The sequence below is a fragment of the Trachemys scripta genome, chromosome 11 (genome assembly GCF_013100865.1).
Source record: "Trachemys scripta elegans isolate TJP31775 chromosome 11, CAS_Tse_1.0, whole genome shotgun sequence".
Classification (NCBI taxonomy): Eukaryota; Metazoa; Chordata; order Testudines; family Emydidae; genus Trachemys; species Trachemys scripta.
In genome coordinates, this window is record NC_048308.1 from 19,314,625 (window position 1) to 19,338,071 (window position 23,447).

The following is a 23,447-nucleotide window of genomic DNA, read 5'->3' on the forward strand; positions in this document are numbered from 1 at the left end:
GTATATTCTCTCAGTTGTTCAGTAAAGTTGGGTTAATTACTGAAATTACAGATGCAGGTTACTCCCAGACACCAAAGGAAGAATACAATTCCTTTAATGTAATTTGTCAATACTTAAATTTCAATATTAAATATAATGTTAAGTCCTTCTATGTTTATCTTTTAGAAATATTGTAATGGATCAGCTGAGACTATTGGATCTGCCCAGCGTGATTCTGTTGCTGCTTTTCTGGCTCCTGACTTAAGAGTGAGAGGTAGCCAGAAGTGGAACATATTGTGTCAACTGAGCAAACAGTATGATGCCTGGAGGAGCAATGAAGATAACAGTTCTTAGTGGTTGTTCAGGGTGACTCCTTGGGATTTCCAGAGTTGCCTACGTGTGGTTTGGTCCATTTTGGTTTAACAGTAACAAGACTCATGTATATAGTGTAGGTAAGAATGCATACAGAGTATAAACAAACATTTTACAGTGTATTTGGCTATGACATCAGTTCCCATCCAAGACGACAAAATGACCTGTTGCAAGGCCACAACATCGACCACAGCTTAGCCCAAGGACAACAGTATTTAAGCACATATTTTTTACACCAACCATATAGCATAATGTAGTAAATGTAAGAGATAATACTCATGTATCTGCATGGCTCTGACCTATTTTATATGCTTTGTACTCTATCTAAACAAAGAGATGAATTAGTTAGATATATACTGTAGCCTATGTGCTGTTGTTTTACCCTTACTGTTAGTACATGTAGTTTTCTTGAACAGGAACTAAAACACTGTTAAATAGGATAGTTTTACTGATTTCACTTTATAAACACTTCTAAATTGCTATATTAGTTTGGCTTTTCAATACTTGGTAGAATAAATTTGGAATTCTGTGACTTAATATCAAAATTTCTATTTGGGTGATTTGGTAACTGGTGAGCTCCCCCAAATTCTAGATCCTTTATATTAACAGAACTAGAATTATAAATATTAAAAATTCTTCTACTCGCACATTTTGATTTCTCACATTCACAGGAAATCCTAATCTGTGATTGCTGAATCTCAAAAGCTTTCAAGATTCTGATCATTTTGTTAAGGACTCAAAAGTTTGAATGCTATCAATCTTCTGAATTCCTTGCATGTGCTAACACAGGGCTGAATTCTCAGGAAAACAAGTTTCTTGTGCCATTTTTGATACTTGCTTCTTCAGGTTGGGTCTAAAATACCATCAGAATAACTTTTATTGTAATATTTTAGCACTCTCTTCTGTACAGCGAGAGTACTGTTAATCTTGTCTGTGAAACAGTTATCAAAACTGTATTACTCAAACAATGTAATTCTTCAGAAGAATACAATTTGTATTCTACATTTTTAAAGAGGGAATTCTGGCTAGGGAGGAGAGATTATAAATACACTTGGCTACTTTTTCTCTGCATTAATGAGTAGATAATGTTTTATAAATAATTCATATTCAATGGATACACAGTAATTTTACAAGTGACATACTTTCTTTTCCTAGAATCTAATAGGAACACAGGAATTACCATATAAGCAAATCCACTTTTTTGTGGTCTAGATGAAATTACTATTAGGCGGCACAACTGGCTGAAACACTGTACTCAAAGATTAGTTATCAGTGGATCACTCTCAGACTGGGAGGACACAGCTTGTGGGACCCCATAGGGGCCAGTCCTGGATCAGGTAATATTCAATATTTTTCTAAACGACTTGAATACTGGAACGGAGAGTACGTTTATAATATTTGCAGATGACACCAAATTGAGAGAGGCTGCAAAAACATTGGAGGAGAGGATTAGAATTCAAAACAGCCTTGACAACTTGGAGACTTGATCGGAAATCCACAAGAGGAAATTCAATAAAGATAAGTGCAAAGTACTTCATTTTGGAAGGAAAAATCAAATTCACATCTACAAAGTGGGGAATAACTGTCTAGGTGTTAGCATCGCTGAAAAGGATCTGGGGATTATAGTGGACCACAAATTGAATATGAGTTATCAGTGTGATGCAGTTGTGAAAAAGGCTGATATTCTCAGGTATACTAGCAGAAATGTCATATGTAAGAGAGGGGAGGTAATTATCCCACTGTACTCAGCATTGGTGAGGTCTCAGGTCACACATCCAATTCTGGGCATCATGCTTTAGAAAAGATGTGGACAAACTGGAGAAAGTCCAGAGAAGAACAACAAAAATAAGAAAGCTTTAGAAAACCTGACCTCTGAGGAAAAGTTTTTAAAAAACTGGGCATGCTTACTCTTCAGAAAAGAACACTGAAGGGGGGTGGGAGGGGAGCTTGATAACAGTCTTCTAATATGTTACGTTCTGTTACAAAGAGGACTATGATCAATTGTTCTTCATGCCCACTGGAGATATGGCAGGAAGTATTTGGCTTAATCTGCCACATGGGAGATTTAGGTTAGCTATTAGGAAGAAACTTTCTAACTATAAGGCTAGTCAAGATCTGGAACAGGCTTCCAAGGGAGGTTGTGGAATCCCTATCACTGGAGGTTTTAAAGAACTGGTTAGATAAACACTTGCCGGGGATGGTCTAGGTTTACTTGGTCCTGCCTCAGAGCAGATGGCTGGACTTGTTGACGTCTCACGGTCCCATCCAATCCTACACATGTATGATTCTCTAATAGTGTTTTCAGTTTTATTTGCTGTGTCTTTCTTTATATAGGCTATTGCTTTTTTACCACTGCTGGATTCTGAGCAGAGGTGTTCTTTGAGCTAGCCACACTAATGGTCTTTTAGGCCTTTTTTGTGAGTGATTAACAGTTAACTGAGAACCAAGAATGCTTTTGAGTAGTTCAAATTATTCTTTATAATGTATATTACTTTTCATTTGTCAACAATGAATATAATCTCCCATCTTACTGTTCACTCATAGAGGCTTGGTAAATCTTTTGTTTGAGCAACGTAAATAGTTTTATGTCATCTCTAAATTTTGCTACTCCACTATTCACTTTCTATTCCAGTTCATTAGTAAATATACTGTACAACATCACAGTGTTTTGGAACACTTGTCTATTAGCCTTTTGCCAGGACATAAACACTGATCATTATTCTTATTTCTTGTGTTCAATCTGTTATCCAATGTCTAATACCCACCTGAAAGGCTCAGATCACTGCATGTTCCATTGATCAAAGATTTCCCTTCTGGACATGCACAAGCTGCACCAGAAGGGTTGAGTAAACAGAGAAACTCGCATGTCAAGTCCAAGCAAGGATTAGGTGCTGTTTAAAGGTGGGTAAAAAAAAACAAAAAACAAAAAAAAACATGTTAAAATTTTGCAGTTACATTGTTTCCGGGAACAGAACTAATGAAGAACCATGTATGCAAAATTAGACTCTAATTTACACTCTGTGAAATCCCCATTGAAATGTAGCTGCTGTAGGAAGTAGTGTTGGAAATTCAGTACATTGTCCCACGGAATTAATATTGAACCAATATCCCAGCATGTTTTTATGTGACATGTGCTTGGGAGTGCTGGCTTTAGAATGAAATGCAAAACTGGTGCCCTCATTGCTTCTGATCATTAACAGTCTTTATGGAACCTTTTGCCAGGGTGAGTCTTAGGAACCTGGGAGGCCAGTGCAATATTTTTTTGTGGTTTTCCCCTACATAAACTTAAACAAAAAGGGTGGCTCTAGGCAGTTCTAAGCAAGTTTGTATGTTGAGATCCCCTTTTATTTTTCCTCCCAATACCACCACATATCTTTCCCTATCCAATCCTTCATGACTCCAGTCTCTTTTAGTCCACCCCCTGGCTACTGCTGTTTCTGGGGTGGGGCGGGAGGGGCAGAGGATGGAGGAGAGGGGAGAACAGATGCTGAGTTAGAATATTTGGGATACTACCTCAGGCGAACTCCAGACTGCTCCTGGTGTGCTCTGTTATGAGAGTGGGCACCATATGCAAGCTGTCTACATGGAAGTGAGTCCTTATTGAACCTCTTCCCCTTGTAGCTTAAGACTGCACAGGCAGCTCAAGGGAGGGGTAACTTAGTTGCAGGAAGCTGTTTAGGAAGATTTTCGTGGTGCTTCTAGCACCATCAGTGCAGGTGAGTAATCCTCCTTCACTCCCTGAAGTACTAAAGTGCCAAGAGTTGCAGTTCTCAACATCCAGCTCTGTTTTTGTAGGAGCAGGATGTTCATATAAGTATTCTGGTGAAAATCCATTTTCTCTTGAAGTTTGAGTTGACTACCATATTATCCATTTATTATCCTATATTGAGCTAGTGTGTTTCTATTTGGGCCATTGTTAAAAAGCTCAGGTTTTTATGTCAGCGATGGGTAAAGAACTGTATATAGTATGTACATGAATATCCTTTAGGATGAAAAGTGTTCAAAATGGAAACAGGTACTAGCAGTAAAGATTGAATGTTTAAACGAGTTTTGGTGATGACAGGGTTGAGCTTATAGAAACAGCTGAAAAACAAAAACAGTAGAAATGGATCCTTGTCTCAAAATTTGCACCAGAAATCATAAGTCAACTTTCCCAGAGCTTGGGTTGCAGGTTGATTTTAATTCTGCTATTGGAAATTAGAGATAGACTAAAGTTACAGAGTTGGGCTCTGGAGTTGATGTTCCCTGAAAAGTACTGACTTAGGGGCTTGGATTTGCTGTTATGGTTTAAGCCCATCATCTGTACCAATTTGGGAAATTATTTTCAGCCTACCTAAAGTTTTCTTGTGCAATTTCATTTTGATACAGTATTCTTTTTGCTTTCTGAAAAGTTACAATGTTAAGTTATACAATCATAGAAATGTAGGGCTGAAAGAATCCTCAAAGGTGACCTAGTCTATCCACCTATGCTGTAGCATGATTAAGTATACCTAGACCACCCTAACAGATTGTTGTCTAACCTGTCCTTAAAAACCTCCAATGACAGGGACTCCACAACCTCCCTGGATAACCTTTTTCAGTGCTTAATGCAAATTGTTGCTTTCCTCTGCAGCGGTAACTAAACTGTTTTCCAGAATGATCTCTTTTGCAAAGTTTTCAGGGAAGAAAGGCGCATATAAATGTAAAATATTTTTGGCATGTTACAGTGGGAATTCATAATTTTGGTAATAAAGAAGTTAAAATAACTTTAATTACATTGTATAATTTTTTAAATTACATTTTCATCACCAGAAGCATCAGTATTATGAGAAAGCCAATTGATTGTGACTGGAAATATTTTTTGGCCAGTGTTCTGTTGATTTTTTATGCTGCATCTTTAGTCAAGCTGAGTGCAGTGGTTTTATGAATTGAATAATATACAATTTTTGTTGTTACATGAAAATATCCCAGTTACGCTTTACAAATGGGAATATGAACAAATCTGTTCTTTTGTATGTTCAGCCTCAGTACTATACATTTACAAGTTTTGAATTAACTTATTTTTCTAAATATCTATTTTAAACTAATAAGTTTACTCACAATCTATTTGTTTGTAGCGATGAAAAATCAAGGCACTTTTTGTTTTATCAACATCCAAATTCAGATATTCTACAGAACCAGAGCCAAATTTTTGTACTCTAAATGCACCAGTTTTAGGTCCTGCTCCATAGATGTAATCTTCAAAAATGTCAATTCTATGTGGATGCAGCAACCCTTAAAGAAAGAAAGGAGAGAAAAAGTCATATTAAAATACTGATATTCTTCATTTTAGTATTAACAGGTTAAATCATTCTAGTTGAAATCTAAAAGGTTCTATTACTAAGGCTATGTCTAAACTACAGCGCTTATGCTGGCACAGCTTATGCTGACAGATGTACCAGTGTAAGCTATGCTGACAAAAGCACTCTTCTGTTTGCATAGCTGCATCTACACTGGGGGTTTTCTTGGTATAGCTCTGGGGTGGATGGTGGGTGGTATTTTCATTCCCCTGACCCAAATAGCTATGCTGGTATAAGTTTTAAGTGAAGGCCAAGCCTAACATACAAACAGTCCTGGTAACACGGACAAGAACCACTTAACTTTTAAATAGGAAGAAACTTGCTAAGTCATATTATATGGAAACTGTATTTTGTAGTTTGGTAAAAAGCGTTTTTTCCCCCCAAATGTGAGTTAGACCAGTCTAGTCATGAAAATTCTCAGAAGATCTACAGTTTTGGATAATGCAGTCATACATATCTGAAATACTGTAACGGTACCTTACAGAAATAGGTGAAAATAAAAATATGTATGCTTGATGGTGGCTGTGCAAGGGTAAAACTAATCTGATAAAGAATTTCTCCAGTAGTCTTTTCTATTGTTTTAACATTTTCTTGTCAGATATATTCCCTTTTATTTATTTATACTATCTTTAATTTAATCTGTAGCTGCAGTAAATTGATACAACTTGAGATGTCGAAATCTCAAAGTTTAACTACAGATTCATACATTTCAAGGCTAGAAAGCACCATTAGATGATGTAGCCTGACCTCCTATATAATACAGGCCATAGAATTTCACCCACTTGTCCCTGCAATGTGCCCAGTTATGTGTGTTTGAATAAAGAATATTTTCTAGAAAGGCATCCTGTCCTGTTTTGAAGACCTCAAGAGATACAGAGTCTGTCAGAAACTTGGATGGAGATGATCAGGCTAGTTGTCGGAGCTGGAATTAGGAGTTTGGGTGGAGCAGGAAGAAAAGCAGGGCGGTGGTGAGAGCAGGACAGGATTAGGAACAGGCCTAGGGCAAGGCTGGAGCAGACTAAGGCCTGGGAAATCTGTTACTATTGTCAGGCAGGATAGAGTTCCAAGTCCTGGAATTACGTTAAGCAGATTAAGCTTGGGATTTATGGGACTTACATACCTGGTTTGGGAGTCACATGACCAATTCCTGGCTTGTGGATTGGCTGGAGCCTAGCACAGGAGTGACTCATCACCATATAGAATCCACCATTTCCCCTGGTAGTTGGTTCCAATGGTTAAACATAATCATTGTTAAAAATTTGTGACTTTGTTTTAATTTGAATTTGTTTGGCTTCCAGCCATTGGTTCCTGCTATGCCTTTCTCCACTGAAGAGCCTTTTTTAGTTAGTGCTTAATTTGTAAAGAAAGAGGTGCCAGGAATCAAGCAATTTTTTAACAATCATAACTGATGCAATAAGCGTCAGAGGTGCCGGAGCTATAAGCTGCCAAGGCTAGAGGTGCCGGGGTTTAGCCTTGGCAAGCCCTGGCACAAATTAAGCATTGTCGTTAGTACTTGGCATTTTGTCCTCGTGAAATTACTTATACTCCCTAATCAAGTCACAGCTTGATCTTCTTTTTGATAAGTTAAACAGACTGAGCTTCTTAAGTCTCTCAGCGTAAGGCCTTTTTTTCCCAGCCCCCGAATAACTTTTTAGGTAACTTTCTGCACCCTCTGTAATTTTTCAACATTCTTTTTCAAATGTGGACACTAGAACTGGATATAGCCATCCAGTGCTGGTCTTACCAAAGCTGTATACAGAAGAAAAATCATGTCCCTATTCGAACTCACTACTCCCCTGTTGATGCAGCCACAGATTAGCCCTTTGTGCCACAACATTACATTGGGAGCTCACATTGAGTTGTCTTTCCACTATGACCCTTAAATTATTTTCAGAATCACTGCCTTCTAGGACACAGACTCCATTCTTGAGGTATGGTCAGCATTCTTTGCTCCTAGACCTTGACCTTACAGTTGGTTATATTAAAACATATTTTGTTTGAATGGGCCCATCATACAGAAGCATCTGGCTCACTTGGTATGACTTCCATATCATTATTTACCACTCTGCCAATCTTTGTGTCATCTGCAAACTTCATTCACTTTCATATCGTTGATATAAATGTTAAATAATGTGGGACCTAGAACCGATGATCCTTGTGGAACCCCACTAGAAACACACTGATCCAAGGATGATTTACCACTGACAACTACTTTTTGAGCTCTGTCAATCAGTTCTTAATCCATCGAACACGTGCTTTATTGATGTTGTGTAATGATAGTTTTTTTTATCAGAATGTAAAGATATATTACATATATGCAGTTACATTTATTAACAATTGTAATCTCATAAAAACGAAATAAAATTTGTTTGACAAGGCCTATTTTCTGTTGCTTAACATTAATTATATTCCCATGCTTTAATTTTTTATTGTCTGATTTCCACATCAGCTTTTCCATTATTTTACCTGGGACTGATGTCAGGCTAAATGGCCTACAATTACTCTTCATAAGATTTCTATGCAATAGAATGCAAACAGCTGAAAGCTCTAGCTTGACTTATTCAGCATACTGTGAATTACACATGTAGGGTGCAGTAGTCTGGATGCAGACCCACACCTGTGGCCATATGGAGCTCCCATAAAGTCAAACAAGGTGTTCCTGCACTTAGTCAATGCTGGGATTGGAGCCTTACAAATTCACGGCACTACAATAATCTCTAATGCAACAGAACTAATATTCACTGTATTGGTAGCACAGTATTATTGGTTGGAAATACAACCAATAATACGGAAATTGAGATAATTTCTTTTGAATTAACAGTTCTTTCAAAGTATGTGTTATAGAAAAACGCTGCATACCTTGTTTACTGCTCACAGATACTACTGAATCAGAGCCATCAAAAAGAACACTGCCAATAACAGATAATTCAAAGTCAGCCCAGAACAAACGCTGACTGAATTGATCAACCACAAGACCTGCCAAAAAAAAAGAGAGAGCTTACATTTACAATCAAGTATAAAAATATAACAGTATAAAATATACCATAGCTTTTTGTAGAATATAGGCTTCCCTGTCCCTCATTTCCTAGAAGGCATTGCAATACTACGTAGATGAGTGCAATGTAGGAATCTGAAAAGAACAGACAAGTACGGTTTCTGCTCAATCCTTAAATTCAGGTTGAGTGAACCAATTCCTTTTAATTTCTTTAATTTCCTTCCCACTGGTTATTTCCTTTTCAACACCCAACTCCAGTCAGGTGGAACTATACACCTCTACCTCGATATAATGCTGTCCTGGGGAGTAAAAAAATCTTACCGCATTATAGGTGAAACCGCGTTATATCGAACTTGCTTTGATCCACCTGAGTGCCCAGCCCTGCCCCCCTGGAGCACTGCTTTACCATGTTATATCAAGTTGTGTTATATCGAGGTAGCAGTGTACCACATCCCTTTTATTTCCTTTACACATAGGCCCTGATCCTGTGCCTGCATGGAGCCCGACTGACTTCAGTAGAGCTCCATGCAGGTGTGAGTTTGAGAAGAAATATAGAATCCATAGGAACAGAAAGGCCTATTTTTAGCATACGGAGAAAACAGAAATAGTAAAAAACTAAATATGTTGAAAATATATAAAAATATATTTTTAAAAAAATTGCATGACCCAGGGAATTTTATTTGTTATCAGTAAGCTATGGAAGAATGGACTAATATTTTGCAATAAAAAGCAAGAAGCTTCACTTGTTAATTTTCACTTTCCTGAGCCTTTAAGGATTCCAAAGTCTGGTTAAATGCTTATCTGAAAAATTTCTAAACCTAATATAGCTAGAAGTAAATATTATGAAAAGAGGATCTTTTGCAGTCCTGTTTGTGGTCAGGCCAGAAATAAAACAGCACCTGCATTGTTCAGATCAGTTTTGTACTATTACTACTTGCAAAATTCCATATGGTGAAAACTAACCATTCATGTCACAAATTCTGAGTAAAAGTCTTTGTGATGAGAGGGAAGGCGATATGGTTGGAGCACTGGGGAGAGAAAGAAAACTTTAAAGACAGCGTTTTGATACTGGAGTAAAAAACAAGGAGTCAGGAAATGAGAAGGTTACAGTAATTAAAGGAAGAGATCATTCAAGCCTTGAGAAGTGTTTTATACAAATGTTTCAGCAAAAAATATAAAATCTTCTCTAAATTTGGGGAAATATGAAAATCTTATTGTGGCCAGAGCCCAATCCTAGGGCGGCACGGCCGCTTCTTTTTTTGTTTTGTTCCGCTCCGGCTGCCCTGTAGGGGGCGGCGGCACGGAGGATGGGAGTGCCCTGCAGCAAGTCCAGCAGGGCAGCCGGCATCCTTCTCTCCCAGGCAATTGGAGCAGCGCTTGGGGCGGCCAAAAAGCCAGAGCCGGCCCTGATTGTGGCAGCTTGATACTCAAATTCTTATGGAGCATTCTCCTCATAACCTCCCTTAGCTGAAATTTGCTATGCCATGAGTTGTTCGGTTTTAATATCCAAATCAAGGAATATAGTCTGTTTTAGATTTGTAAAATATAGCATAAATAGACAATGATATAAAGATGATTTATAATAGGTTAACAATAACAATTATTATTCTTGTTTCAGTCTAAACACGGAGAAATGAGGGAGGAGAGGGGCTTGAACAAACTAAGGGATGCAGGGCCGGCTCCAGTGTTTTTGCCATCCCAAGGGGCAAAAAACAAAAGGAAAAAAAAAAAAAGCCACGATCAGCGGCAGTTCTATTGCTGCCGCCTTGTTCTTCGGCGGCAATTCGGTGGCAGGTCCTTCCCTCCGAGAGGGTGAGAGGGACCCGCCACCGAATTGCTGTCAAAGAGACAGCCCCTCTCCATTGGCCACCCCAAGCATGTGCTTGCTGCGCTGGTGCCTGGAGCCGGCCCCGAAGGGAGGAATAGAAGTGTATTTTGTTATTTAATTATGTTCATTTCATTCTATATATTGGCATTTTCTATTTTGAGCTTTCTGTCTGTAGCCTTAACACTGCATAACTCAAATGATCTTAATTGTTACTTTTCTTGTTAAGCTTATAGTTCTTCTGTTAAATACTTGGAGAACAATACATTAAGTTGTCATTTCTTTTTAACATCTCTCTTTTTTGTATGTTTATTAAAATAAATGGATTTTAAAGTTTAGCACAGTATTCACCAAACTAACTACAGATAGACTGAGGTGGGTAAGATAATATCTTTTACTGCCAACTTCTGTTGGTGAAAGAGGCAAGCTTTCGAGCTACACAGAGCTCTTCTTCAGGTCTGGGAAAGGTACTGAGAGTTTCTTAACTAAACATAAGGTGGAACAGATTGTTTCTGCAAACAGTGTAAACTATAATAGATTGTAAGGCTACATATACATTTTTTTAGATTTGATTTATAGATAGATTTGCTGTGTGCTTGCTTGCTTGCTGTGTGCTTGCTTGCTTGAAGATTGTTTTGTGGCTTTTTTTAGGGACTGAGTGCCAAGCCAAGTGGTCTGCTAGGCTAGGCTGAGAGCTTACTAATGAGGCTCCAGCCTGCTATCTTTTGATCCCTAACCCCCTTATGATCCCTTGATAAATGGGAGGGCTAGCTCAGGGAGAACAGGAGCAACAAACAGGGGAGTTTTATGAGAGAGTTTAGCAAGGGGAAGAGGCAGATACAGCTAACAAACAGACGCTAAACTTAGGTCAATAACTCCCTTCTCCTCACGCCTACCTCCCCCCCCCGCCAAAACACCTTCAAGAATAAGAATAATACACACAGAAGTCCAGCAGCAGAGTTGGGGCTATCCAATTTATTGCACTGAATGCAGCATGTACAATTATCTACCTTGTATGTAGGTGGTATTTGTGAGTATGCAGCGCAAGCAACTCATCAGACACAGAATGGGTTCGAGGCCAGAGTAGCTGAACTGGAGGAGCTAAGGGACAGAGATAGGTACTTAGAGGAGACTTTCAGGGACACAATAGAGCGATCCCACCCCAACTCTGATGCATCAGTGTGTTGAGGAGGATGAAAGTCACAGGGAAGGAAACATAAAGCTGGAGTGGAGGGAAGCAATCCCATAGATTCCTTCCTTCTTGATGATGTCATGGTACCCTCTTGCACTGAGGATACCTCTCCTAGGGAGGGAACCCAGTTATTAGGAAGATGGGGTATTTGTTTATTAGAAATATAGATAATTGGGTTTGTGATGACCAGGAGAACTGCATGATAAATTGTCTGCCAGGTACGAAGGTTGCAGATCTCATCAAATATTTAGACAGACTTATGTGCAGTACAGGGGAAGAATTGGTTTGTGGAACAAATAACATAGGAAAAGTAGGAGACAGGTCCAAATGTAGGCTACTAGATAAGAGATTGAAATCCAGAACCTTCCTGGTAGTATTCTCTGAAATGCTTCCAGTTCCACATGCAGGGCCAGAAAGACAGGCAGAAGTGCAGTGTCTCAATGCATGGATGAGACAATGGTGTACAGAGGAGGCTTTTAGGTTTATTAGGAACTGTGGAACCTTTGGGGAAAGTACGACTCTATACAGGAAGAATGGGCTCTATCTAAACCAAAATAGAACCAGACTGCTGGCATGTGACATTAAAAAGTTTGTAGAGAATTTTTTAAACTAAGGGCTCAAAAAAGGCGACAGGTGTGGAAAAGTACACCGTTCAGGCCGAGTCATCCCTTATGAATGAATTTATGAAAGGAGAACTCTATATCCTAGTAAAGAGTATAGGAAAGAAGTTGGTAAAGTACAGGTGGGAGCTAGTAAGGAGCAAACATAAATGACTCCCATTTAAATACAACACATGAAGGTAAGCAACTGAATATAGACAAAATGTACAAGTGCTTATATACAAATGCTATAAGTCTAAATACTAAGATGGGTGAACTAGATTGCTTGGCATTAAATAGGGATATTGATATTAAAGGCACCACCCAAAGTTGGTAGAATGAGGATAATCAATGGGGCCTGGTAATACCAGGGTACTAAATACATAGGAATGACATTAGGTCATGCTGATGGGGGAGTGGCACTAAATGTGAAAGAAAATAGAGTCAAATAAAGTAAAAATCTTAAATGAATCAAACTGTACTATAGAATCTCTATGGATAGAAATTCCATATTTGAACAATAAAGAGTATAGCAGTACTAATATACTGCTGATCACCTGACCAGGAGGGTGATGGTGATTGTGAAATGCTCAGGGAGATTAGAAAAGCTACAAAGGCAGTAAACACAACAGTTATGAGGGATTTCAACGATCCTTATATTGACCGGTTATATGTCATCTCAGAAAGGGATGCAGACACAAAATTTCTAGACACAATAAATGACTGCTTCTTCGAGTAGCTTGTCTTGATTTAGTCCTAAGTGGAGCACAGGGTTTTGTCCGAGAGGTGAATATAACTGATCTGCTTGGTAATAGTGACAATAATGTAATTAAATATAACATCCTTCTGGGAGGAAATTGCCAAAAAAACCCACTGCCGTAGCATTTAACTTCAAAAATGAGGAAGCTAGTTAAACAAAAATTAAAAGGAACAGTCACAAGAGTAAAATACCGGCAAACTATATAGAGACCTTTTAAAAAAACAATAATAGAGGTTCAAACTAAATGAATACCCCAAATTAAAAAAAAAAATCAGTAAAAGAACCAAAAAAATGCCAACATGACTAAACAGCAGAGTTAAAGAGTCTGTTACAGGCAAAGAGACGTCCTTTAATAATCGGAAGTCAAATCCTAGTGAGGAAAATAGAAAAGAACATAAACTCTGGCAAGTCAAGTGTAAAAGTGTAAGAAGGCAGGCCAAGAAAGAATTTGAAGAGCAACTAGCTAACAGCACAAAAACTAACAGCAATTTTATTTTAAGTACATCAGAGATAAGAAGCCTGCTAAACAGTTATTTGGGCTACTGGACGATCAAGGTGCTAAAACAATGAGGAGTCTGGTGGTAACTTAAAGACTAACAGATTTATTTGGGCATAAACTTCTGTGGGTAAAAAAACCCACTTCAGATGCATGGAGTGAAAATTACAGATACAGGAATAGATATAGTGACACATGAAGAGAAGGGAGTTACCTTACAAGTGCAGAACCAGTGTTGACAAGGCCAATTCAGTCAGGGTGGATGTGGTCCACTCCCAATAATTGATGAAGAGGTGTCAATACCAAGAGAAGGAAAATTGCTTTTTTAGTGAGCCAACCTCTCCCAGTCCCTATTCAAGCCCAAATTAATGGTGTTAAGTTTGCAAATGAATTGTAGCTCTGCAGTTTCTCTTTGAAGTCTCAGAGTGAAGTTTTTTTGTTGAAGGATGGCTACTTTTAAATCTGTTATTGAATGTCCAGGGAGATTGAAGTGTTCTCCTACTGGCTTTTGTATGTTACCATTCCTGAGGTCTGATTTGTGTCCATTTATTCTTTTACGTAGAGACTGTCTGGTTTGGCCAATGAACATGGCAGAGGGGCATTGCTGGCACATAATGGCATATATCACATTAACAGAACACCACTGGTCATCATGTACAGGCCTCAGCTAAAACCTCTCCAGCATATCATCAATTATCTACAATCTACCCTGGAAAATGATCCCTCACTCTCACAGGCCAGTCCTCACTTACAGACAGCCCCCCAACCTGAAGCAAATACTCACCAGCAACTACACACCCCACATCACAGAAACATGAACCCAGGAACCAAACCCTGTTGCCTAGTCTGTCCCCGTATCTACTCTAGCGACACCATCAGAGGACCCAACAACATCGGCCACACCATCAGGGGCTCATTCATCTGCACATCTACTAATGTGATATATGCCGTCACGTGCCAGCAATGCCCTTCTGCCATGTACATTGGCCAAACTGGACTACAGGATATGAGGGAAGGTCCTCTCATGTATCAGTAGCTGGATATGAAAGAAATTGTAGGAATAAATGGTCAGTTTTTACAATGGAGAGAGGTAAATAGTGGGATCCCCCCAGGATCTGTACTGGGACCTGTGCTGTTCAACATATTCATAAATGGTTGCAAAAGTGGGGGAACAGTGAGGTGGCAAAATTTGCAGACAATTTTGCAGTATACAAGTACTCAAAATAGTTAAGTCCAAAGGTGACTGGGAAGAGTTACAAAGGGATCTCAGAAAACTGCAGATGAAATTCAGTGTTGATAAAGGCAAAGTAATTGACTTCTATGATGAGATAACTGGCTCTGTCGAAGAGGGGAAAGCAGTGGACGTGTTATTCCTTGATTTTAGCAAAGCTTTTTATATAGTCTCCCATAGTATTCTTGCCAGCAAGTTAAAGAAGTATGGGCTGGATGAATGGACTATAAGGTGGAGAGAAAGCTGGCTAGATCATTGGGCTCAACAGGTAGTGATCAATGGTTCCATGTCTAGTTGGCAGCTGATATCAAGTGGAGTGCCCCAAGGGACGGTCCTGAGGTCGGTTTTGTTCAATATCTTCATTAATGATCTGGAGGATGGCATGAACTTCACCCTCAGCAAGTTTGCAGATGACACTAAACTGGGAGGAGTGGAAATACGCTGGAGGGTAGGGATAGGATAGAGAGGGACCTACACAAATTAGAGGATTGGACCAAAAGAAATCTGATGAGGTTCAACAAGGACAAGTGCAGAGTCCTGCACTTAGGACGGAAGAATCCCCAAGCACTGCTACAGACTAGGGACCGAATGGCTAGGCAGCAGTTCTGCAGAAAAGGACCTAGGGGTTACAGTGGATGAGAAGCTGCACATGAGTCAACAGTGTGCCCTTGTTGCCAAGAAGGTTAATGGTATTTTGGGCTGTATAACTAGGGGCATTGCCAGCAGATCGAGGGACGTGATCATTCCCCTCTATTCTACATTGGTGAGCCCTCATCTGGAGTACTGTGTCAGTTTTGGGCCCCACACTACAAGAAGGATGTGGAAAAATTGGAAAGAGTACAGCAGATGACGACATAAATGATTAGGGGGCTGGAGCATATGACTTATGAGGAGAGGCTGAGGGAACTGGGATTGTTTAGTCTGCAGAAGAGAAGAATGAGGGGGGATTTGATGCTTTCAACTACCCGAAAGGGGGTTCCAAAGAGGATGGATTTAGACTGTTCTCAGTGGTAGCAGATGACAGAACAAGGAGTAATGGTCTCAAGTTGCAGTGGGGGAGGTTTAGGTTGGATATTAGGAAAAACTTTTTCACTAGGAGGGTGGTGAAGCACTGGAATGGGTTACCTAGGGAGGTGGTAGAATATCCTTCCTTAGAGGTTTTTAAGGTCAGGCTTGACGAAGCCCTGGCTGGGATGATTTAGTTGGGGATTGGTCCTGCTTTGAGCAGGGGGTGGACTAGATGACCTCCTGAGGTCTGTGATTCTATGAATGCACATTGGAAAACATAATCCCAACTATCCAAACAAAATTATGGGGTCTAAATTAGCTGTTGCCACTCAAGAAAGAAATCTTGCAGTAATTGTGGATAGTTCTCTGAAAACATCAGTTTAATGTGCAGCAGCAGTCAAAAAAGCTAACATAATGTTAGGAACTATTAGGAAATGGATAGATAATAAGACAGAAAATATCATAATGGCACTATATAAATCTATGGTATACCCACACCTTGAATACTGTGTATAGTTCTGGTAGCTTCATCTAAAAAAAGGTACATTCGATTTGTAAAAAGTACAGCTAAGGGCAACAAAAATGATTAGGGGTATGGAACAGCTTCCATATGAGGAAAGATTCAAAATACTAGCACTGTTCAGCTTGGAAACAAGATGACTAAAGGGGGATATGATAGAGGTCTATAAAATCATTGAGGGTATGGAGAAAGTGAATATATGAAGAGTTAATTACCCCTTCACATAAAGCAATAACTAGGGGGTCACTCAAGGAAATTAATAGGCAGCAGGTTTAAAACAAAAGGAAAATGTCTTCACACAATACATAGTCAACTTGTTGTGTAGTAAAGGGAATGTTGTGAAGGCTAAAAGTATAACCGGGTAGAAAAAAATTATATAAGTTCATGCGGATGGGTTCATCAATGGCTATTAGCCAAGATGGTCAGGGATGAAACCTTATCCTCCGGGTGTCCCTAAATCTCCAAATGGCAAAAGCTAGGATTGAACGACGGGATGGATGACTCAAAATTGCTCTGTTCTGTTCATTCCCTCTATCTATATAGTTATTTGGTATTGTCTTATAAAGTTACTGTGTTAAGCTTATTTAGATTCAGTTACATCATTTAAAATATTATGAATTTAATATTTAATTGTATATTTATTACTAGAATATAAAATTATAGAATTTTTTAGGACTGCAAAATTGGAATTCAGCCAAGAAATCTACACAATGCTACCTTTTAATAAGGAATTTGAAATTCCATGTACCTGTAGGTCTTTGTAAATTCTTCTGTACCAATATCCTTCTTAGAGTACCATCCATAGCTGCTTCTTCTATGTGAGAGTGGTCCCCAATGACTGTCCAATACATCATCCTAAAAATATCAAACAAAATTGTTGCTATGAATTTGCATAAGTTAACACCTTAAACTTACATAGCACCTTTCTTCGAATGATTTCAAAATATTTAACAGACATTATATTATTGTAAGTCTCACAAAACACCCAAGAGATGTTAACCTCATTTTGCAGATGGGTAAACTGAAGCAGAGAGGCTAAATAACTTGACCAAATTTACACATTTGTAGACATTATTATGCAGTAAGTCATGTTTGCTTTGCTCAAACTTCTATGTATGTTTGTTATTTATAAAATAGAATACAACATGATAAAATGCCACAGAAACAACATACCCCTTTTTAGGATTTACAGCAATTGCATACGGTTCTCCTGCCATATTTGTAAGCAACCTTGTACAGTTTGGTCCATTCAACTGTCCTACATTGATGGAGTATCTTAAACTTGTCCAGTGAGTTGTATAATAACTGAACCAATGCATTCTAGAATGATCAGTCCAGTAAATATTTCCAGCAATCCAGTCAACAGCAATATCCCTGGGTCTTTTGAATTCAGGACACTAGAAGGAGCAAATTTTAAAGTCATAATTATGAAATTTACCTTTTACAGTAGACATATAGTCACATATTTTTCCGTTCATTAACAAATCCATTATTTTATAACAGAAATATTATAAAACTTGTTTAATTACTTAAATACAAATAAATTAATACCTTTCAAATACAAAGGAGGAAAGCAACAAAATGATCAAAGATTTAGAAGGATTTAGAAAACCTGAGCTATGGAAAAAAACTGGGCCTGCCAGAAAAGGGGCAGGGAGGGACCTGATAGCAGTCTTCAAGCATGTTAAGGGCTGTTATAAAGAAGACAGTGGAAATATGATTAATTGTTCTCCATGTCCACTGAAGGTAGGACAAGAAGCAATGGACTTAATCTGCAGCAAGGGAGATTTAGGTTAGATATTAGGAAAAGCTTTCTAACTATAAGGATAGTTAGGATGTGGCTTTCAAGATAGGTTGTGGAATCCCTGTTTCTGCAAGTTTTTAAGAACAGGTTGGACGAACATCTGTCAGGGACGGTCTAGGTTAGTTGGTCCTGCTTCAGTGAGGAGGGTGAAACTGGAGAGGTTGTGTGTGTGGAGAAGGCCTGGTAGAAGGCTATGGCAGGAAGAAGCCCAGGGAGGTAGCCGGGGCAGGTCAGAATAGACAAACGTTGCCTGCTTACTACAAGGCCCTGGGCTGTAATCCAAAAATAGAGTGGGAGGCGTGGTTCTCCTACCAGCCACCGATGAGGTGGCGTGAGGCCCAAGAAGGGAACAAGGATAGTGGAGAGCCCTGAGAGAAGGGTATGAAGAACACAGAGCCCCGAGTTAGGGCCAAAGACCTTTTTTGAACTTTTATTTGTTGGACTTTGTTACCCTGAAAAGGGTAGGTCTAAATTGTGACCTGGTCAGAGAGCTGAATTATGGAAAGAGAGCCAGAGCAACCACTGGCAGGAGTACTAGAGAGAAGAGAGTTTTGTTATGCTACACTGAGCCACAAGGGGGCACGCCTGCAGTAAATCCATCACAGAAGTATAGCCCTGGAGTCCGAAGCAAAGCTTGTAGGGGAGAGCTGCTGCTGAAAAAAAAAAAAAGATTCTTGAATGAAGTCCTAAAACATGGCTGTCCAGGACTCTGCCAAGGATAAGTAAAATCTTATTATGCAACGAATGGCATAAATTCTGTTCATTCTGGTTGGTTCTGCACAGTCTTGGAATATAGCAGAAAGGATATTATTTAGCACTGCTTCTCTTCTTTAGCTGATTGACCAGTCACTTACTGATATCAGCCATTGAATCTGTACATCTATACACATTATACAAGATGATATTTATGAGAGGATTTGGCTAAAGCAAGTTTTGTGGCTATTGGACGACCCAGACATCATGGAAGTCATGAAATATAACTCCACTGAATCACACTTTTAAGTGTTACACAAAAATAAACAGCATTGTTTCAAAACAGCATTGTTTAAAAACTATTGGGTTATAATTAAGAATCTTAAATAACTGAATACATTTTTATAACTCTGAGTTGTAATGTATCTATTACAATTTCATGGCCATAATTATGGCTCTGACACTATAAGGTGCTCCCAGATGGAGCAGATTGCAGGATCAGAACTTAAAGAACAAATAAAATGAAGTTTGGGAAATACAGTTATGAAAAATTTAATTCTCATATTTGTCAGAACTCCTATAGAAAGTTGTACATTTTGCAAGCTAGGAATGTATCATTGTTTTCTCTAATAGAAAGAGGCAAATAATCTGAGATGTAGGGCTTTGCACATATTCAAATTTGTGTTTGTCTTTTTGTATACAATAGTATTAAACTATTTTAGAAGGAAATGTCTATATTTTTCCAAACATGGTGACAATATACTAAATACTACAAAGGGGAGGAAAATCTTAGAATAACTTCTTTGCCTCAGGTGTCAGAGTCCTATAATAGCAGAAAGACATGTACAGGATTTTTTAAAAAATAAAATGAAGGTCAGTTCAATTTCTAGACAATATAATAAGGACTGCATGGGGAATCAAGATAGTTCCTTGTATGTAAATCCTTAGTCCTGAAAAAATGCCATGGGATCCTTTATGTTCTAACCACTGACAGGATTGTAACTTTCTAATTAAATGAAGATTAAAGAAGCAAACTCAGTCACAGCACACACTAAACAGTGATGCTTTGAAAACAGTGTCAGAGTAAGTTTGGAAAAGTCTAAACAAATATATCATATGGCACTCCTGTATTAGAAAAGGGGGCTACTGGCTTTATATACTTAAAAAAAAATACAGAAAAGAAATGAATTCATTTAAATTTTTTTAGCATTTGCAGGCTAGCTCTACTTGTTAGTGTTTTGCTATTATTATTATTAATTATCCAGCAGTAGCACTGAGGCCTTCATTCTAGTAGTCTTTGAGACAAATCATTCCAAGCAAAAAATAAAATATGGATATTTGCCAAGACTTTTAATTAAATTATATTTTGCAATCACAATGTCTTTTAATACTAATTTATACTCCATAATCTGATCTGCGCTGAGAAACACCTTTGCCCTGGCAGAGCTCCACTGACTTCACTGGACATCATACAGACTTAATGATCTGCTTGCATGCAGCGTATTGGGGCCTAGTATTATTTTGAATAATACCTCAGACCCCAGGGGAAAGAAAACCCGTGGCAACCTGTGGGTTGCTTCCCTTCTTCCGAGCACTCAGCATTCTTGTGGGCTTGAGGAGGGGGGCTGATTGGTTGAATGACAGGATAAAGCATAAGCCTAATGGCTCCTGTGTACCCACCATTGAGGGCTTTAACCCCTTCCCTCTATCCAGGCCAGGACTGGCTCCAGGCACCAGCGAAGGAAGCAGGTGCCTGGGGCAGCCAATAGAAAGGGGCGGCCCTCCGTCCGTTATTGGGGCGGCAAGTCCAGGTCTTCAGCGGCAATTCGGTGACGGGTCCTTCACTCCCCTTCTTCTTCTTCGGCAGCAGCTCAATTGGGTTTTTTATTTTGTTTTTCTTCGCCGCTTGAGGCGGCAAAAAAGCTGGAGCCGGCCCTGATCCAGGCTGCCATTCTGTGCTGAGAAGAAAAGCTGTCCTCGTCCTTCTTTTCACTAGAGTAGGACTGGGCTTGGGGGCCTCATGCTAGTTACCTTTTGGAGTTTGAGAAAGAAGTTTTCCCCTTACTACAAGACTGGCCTGAGCAGTGTGGATTTTTTCCCCACTTTCTTCTTAGCAGCCCAGGGCCTTGGTGGTTAGGTAAGGCTGTACAATTAATTTTGTTTGAAACTGGCAGGTAGCCAAGCAGCTATTTGTTCAGTACAGCCTCCGGTACCCTGAAAAACTGGGATCGCATTAGGAGGAGACATCTTCTAAAGAAGGTAAAGAATGGGGTTCGGGCTCCTAATTTCAGGTGAGTGAGCAGACAATCCCCCTACTTTTGCCATTAACCATTATATGTCGGGAGCATGACGGGGTTCCAGTAACAATGCTGACGGCAGCCCTCTAACAGGACAGAATAAGAATAAATAAATAGGAACATAAAGGATACACAATTTTAGTAATATTTAATATAGTAATCTCTGCAACTAAATATACTTTCACTTATTTGAGAGTTTGGGGTTGCAAGCAAATTCTCATCCTGTAATAGTGTTGTTTCTAACTAATTAGGATCTCTATTATCAATGCAGAGTGATTCAGTTGGTTAGACTTGTGATCAACAACTTTATGCTGTGGAGACTAATTTTACACAGAAGAACAGTCCCATCCCTGGTCTGACAGCTTTTGTACTACTGAGGAGGCTGAACATCTCAGGGAAGGAAAACATCAAACTGGAGCAGAGGGAAATGATCTCATAGTGGGAACCCTCCTTCCAGATGATGCCAGGGTATCTCTTGCACTGAGGATACCTCTTCAGGGAGGGAACTCTAGTTATTAGGAAGAGAGAGGTAATAGTAATGGGGGATTTGGTCATTAGAAACAGGTAGCTGGGTTTTGTGATGATTGAGAGAACCACTTGGTGACTTTCCTGCTGCGTGTGAAGATTGTGGATCTCTTGAGACATCTAGACAGACTTACATGTAATGATAGGGAGGAGCCAGTGATTGTGGTACATTTAGGATAGGAGAGAAGTCCTGGAGGCCAAATTTAGGCTGCTAGATAAGAGATTGAAGTCTAGGACCTCTATGGTAGCACTCTCTGAAATGCTTCAAGTTCCACGTGCAGGGCCAGTTAGACAGGCACAACTACAGAGTCTCAATGCGTGGATGACACAATGGTGTAGAGAGGAGGGGTTTAGATTTATTAGGAACTGGGGAACCTTTAGGGAAATGGGGAGCCTATATAGGAAGGATGGGCTCCACGTAAACCAAAATGGAATCGGATTGCTGGCACATAAAATTAAAAAGAATGTAGAGCAGTTTTTAAATGAAGGGGTGAAGGAAAGCCGACAAGTGTGGAGGAGACATCTCTTAGGGGATGATCTATTAATGGAGATTCTGTAAATCCTAGTAAGGAGAAAAGGATGGAAAGTTATAAAAACGGGTAAGATATGATGAGAAACAGCCAAATGTAAAAGAGTCCCATTCAATTACATCACATAATGTTAAACAGCTAAAAAGTGACAATTTTTAAGTGCTTGTATAAAAATGCTAGATATATAAATACTAAGATGGGTGAACTAGAATATTTCATATTAAATGAGGATATTGATATAACAGGGATCACAGAAACTTGGTAGAATGAGGATAATCAATGGGACAGTAATACCATGGTAAAAAAAATATATTGGAAGGATATAATAGGATGTACTGGGGTGGGGAGTGGCACTATATGTGAAAGAAAGCCTAGAGTCAAATGAAGTAAAAATCTTAAATGAACCAAACTACCATGAATCTCTATGGATAGTAATTCCATGCTTGAATAATAAGAATATAGCAGTAGGGATATACTACCAACCACCTGACCAGGATGGTTATAGTGACTGTGAAATGCTCAGGGAGATTAGAGAGGCTATAAAATTAAACTCAAAAATAATGGGGGATTTCAACTATCCAGCTGAACCACTTGATAGTTGATATGACCATAACATAATAAAATTAAACATCCCTGTGGGGATGGGGGAACACCAAAACAGCCTACTACAGTAGTATTTAATTTCAGAAAGAGGAGCTACACAAAAATGAGGAAGTTAAACAGAAATTAAAAGGTACAGTGCCCAAAGTGAAATCCCTGCAAGCTGCATGGAAACTTTTTAAAGACACCATAATAGAGGCTCAATTTAAATGTATACTCCACATTAAAAAGCATAGTAAGAGGACCAAAAAAATACCACCATGGCTAAACAACGAAGTAAAAGAAGCAGTTAGAGGCAAAAAGGCATTCTTTAAAAAGTGGAAGTTAAATCCTATTGAGGAAAATAGAAGGAGAATAAATGCTGGCTAGTGAAATGTAAAAAATATAAGTAGAAAAGCTAGAAAATAATTTGAAGAACAGTTAGCCAAAGACTCAAAAAGTATGAGCAAAAAATGTAAGTATATCAGAAACAGGAAGCCTGCTAAACAACCAGTAGGGCCACTGGACAATTGAGATGCTAAAGCATCACTTAAGGAAGATATGGCCATTGAGGAGAAATTAAATGAATTCTTTGTATCAGTCTTCACGGCTGAGGATGTGAGGGGGATTCCCAAATCTGAGCCATTCTTTTTAGGTAACAAATCTGAGGAACTGTCCCAGATTCATGTGTCAGAGGAGATTTGGAACAAATTGATACATTAAA

At 39.0% G+C, this 23,447-nt stretch overlaps 1 protein-coding gene across 1 annotated transcript in view; it reads right to left on the minus strand.

Annotated features, from left to right (window-relative positions):
• The window catches only part of LRP1B (LDL receptor related protein 1B), a 1,021,752-nt gene that overhangs the window by 72,309 nt on the left and 925,996 nt on the right, over nt 1–23,447 (minus strand). The window contains exons 78-82 of the mRNA XM_034786032.1: nt 17,469–17,692; nt 17,044–17,150; nt 8,529–8,645; nt 5,431–5,604; nt 3,117–3,242 (exon numbers count right to left, since the gene is read on the minus strand). Coding sequence (XP_034641923.1) covers nt 3,117–3,242; nt 5,431–5,604; nt 8,529–8,645; nt 17,044–17,150; nt 17,469–17,692 — 748 coding nt within the window. The remainder of the gene's footprint in view (nt 1–3,116; nt 3,243–5,430; nt 5,605–8,528; nt 8,646–17,043; nt 17,151–17,468; nt 17,693–23,447) is intronic.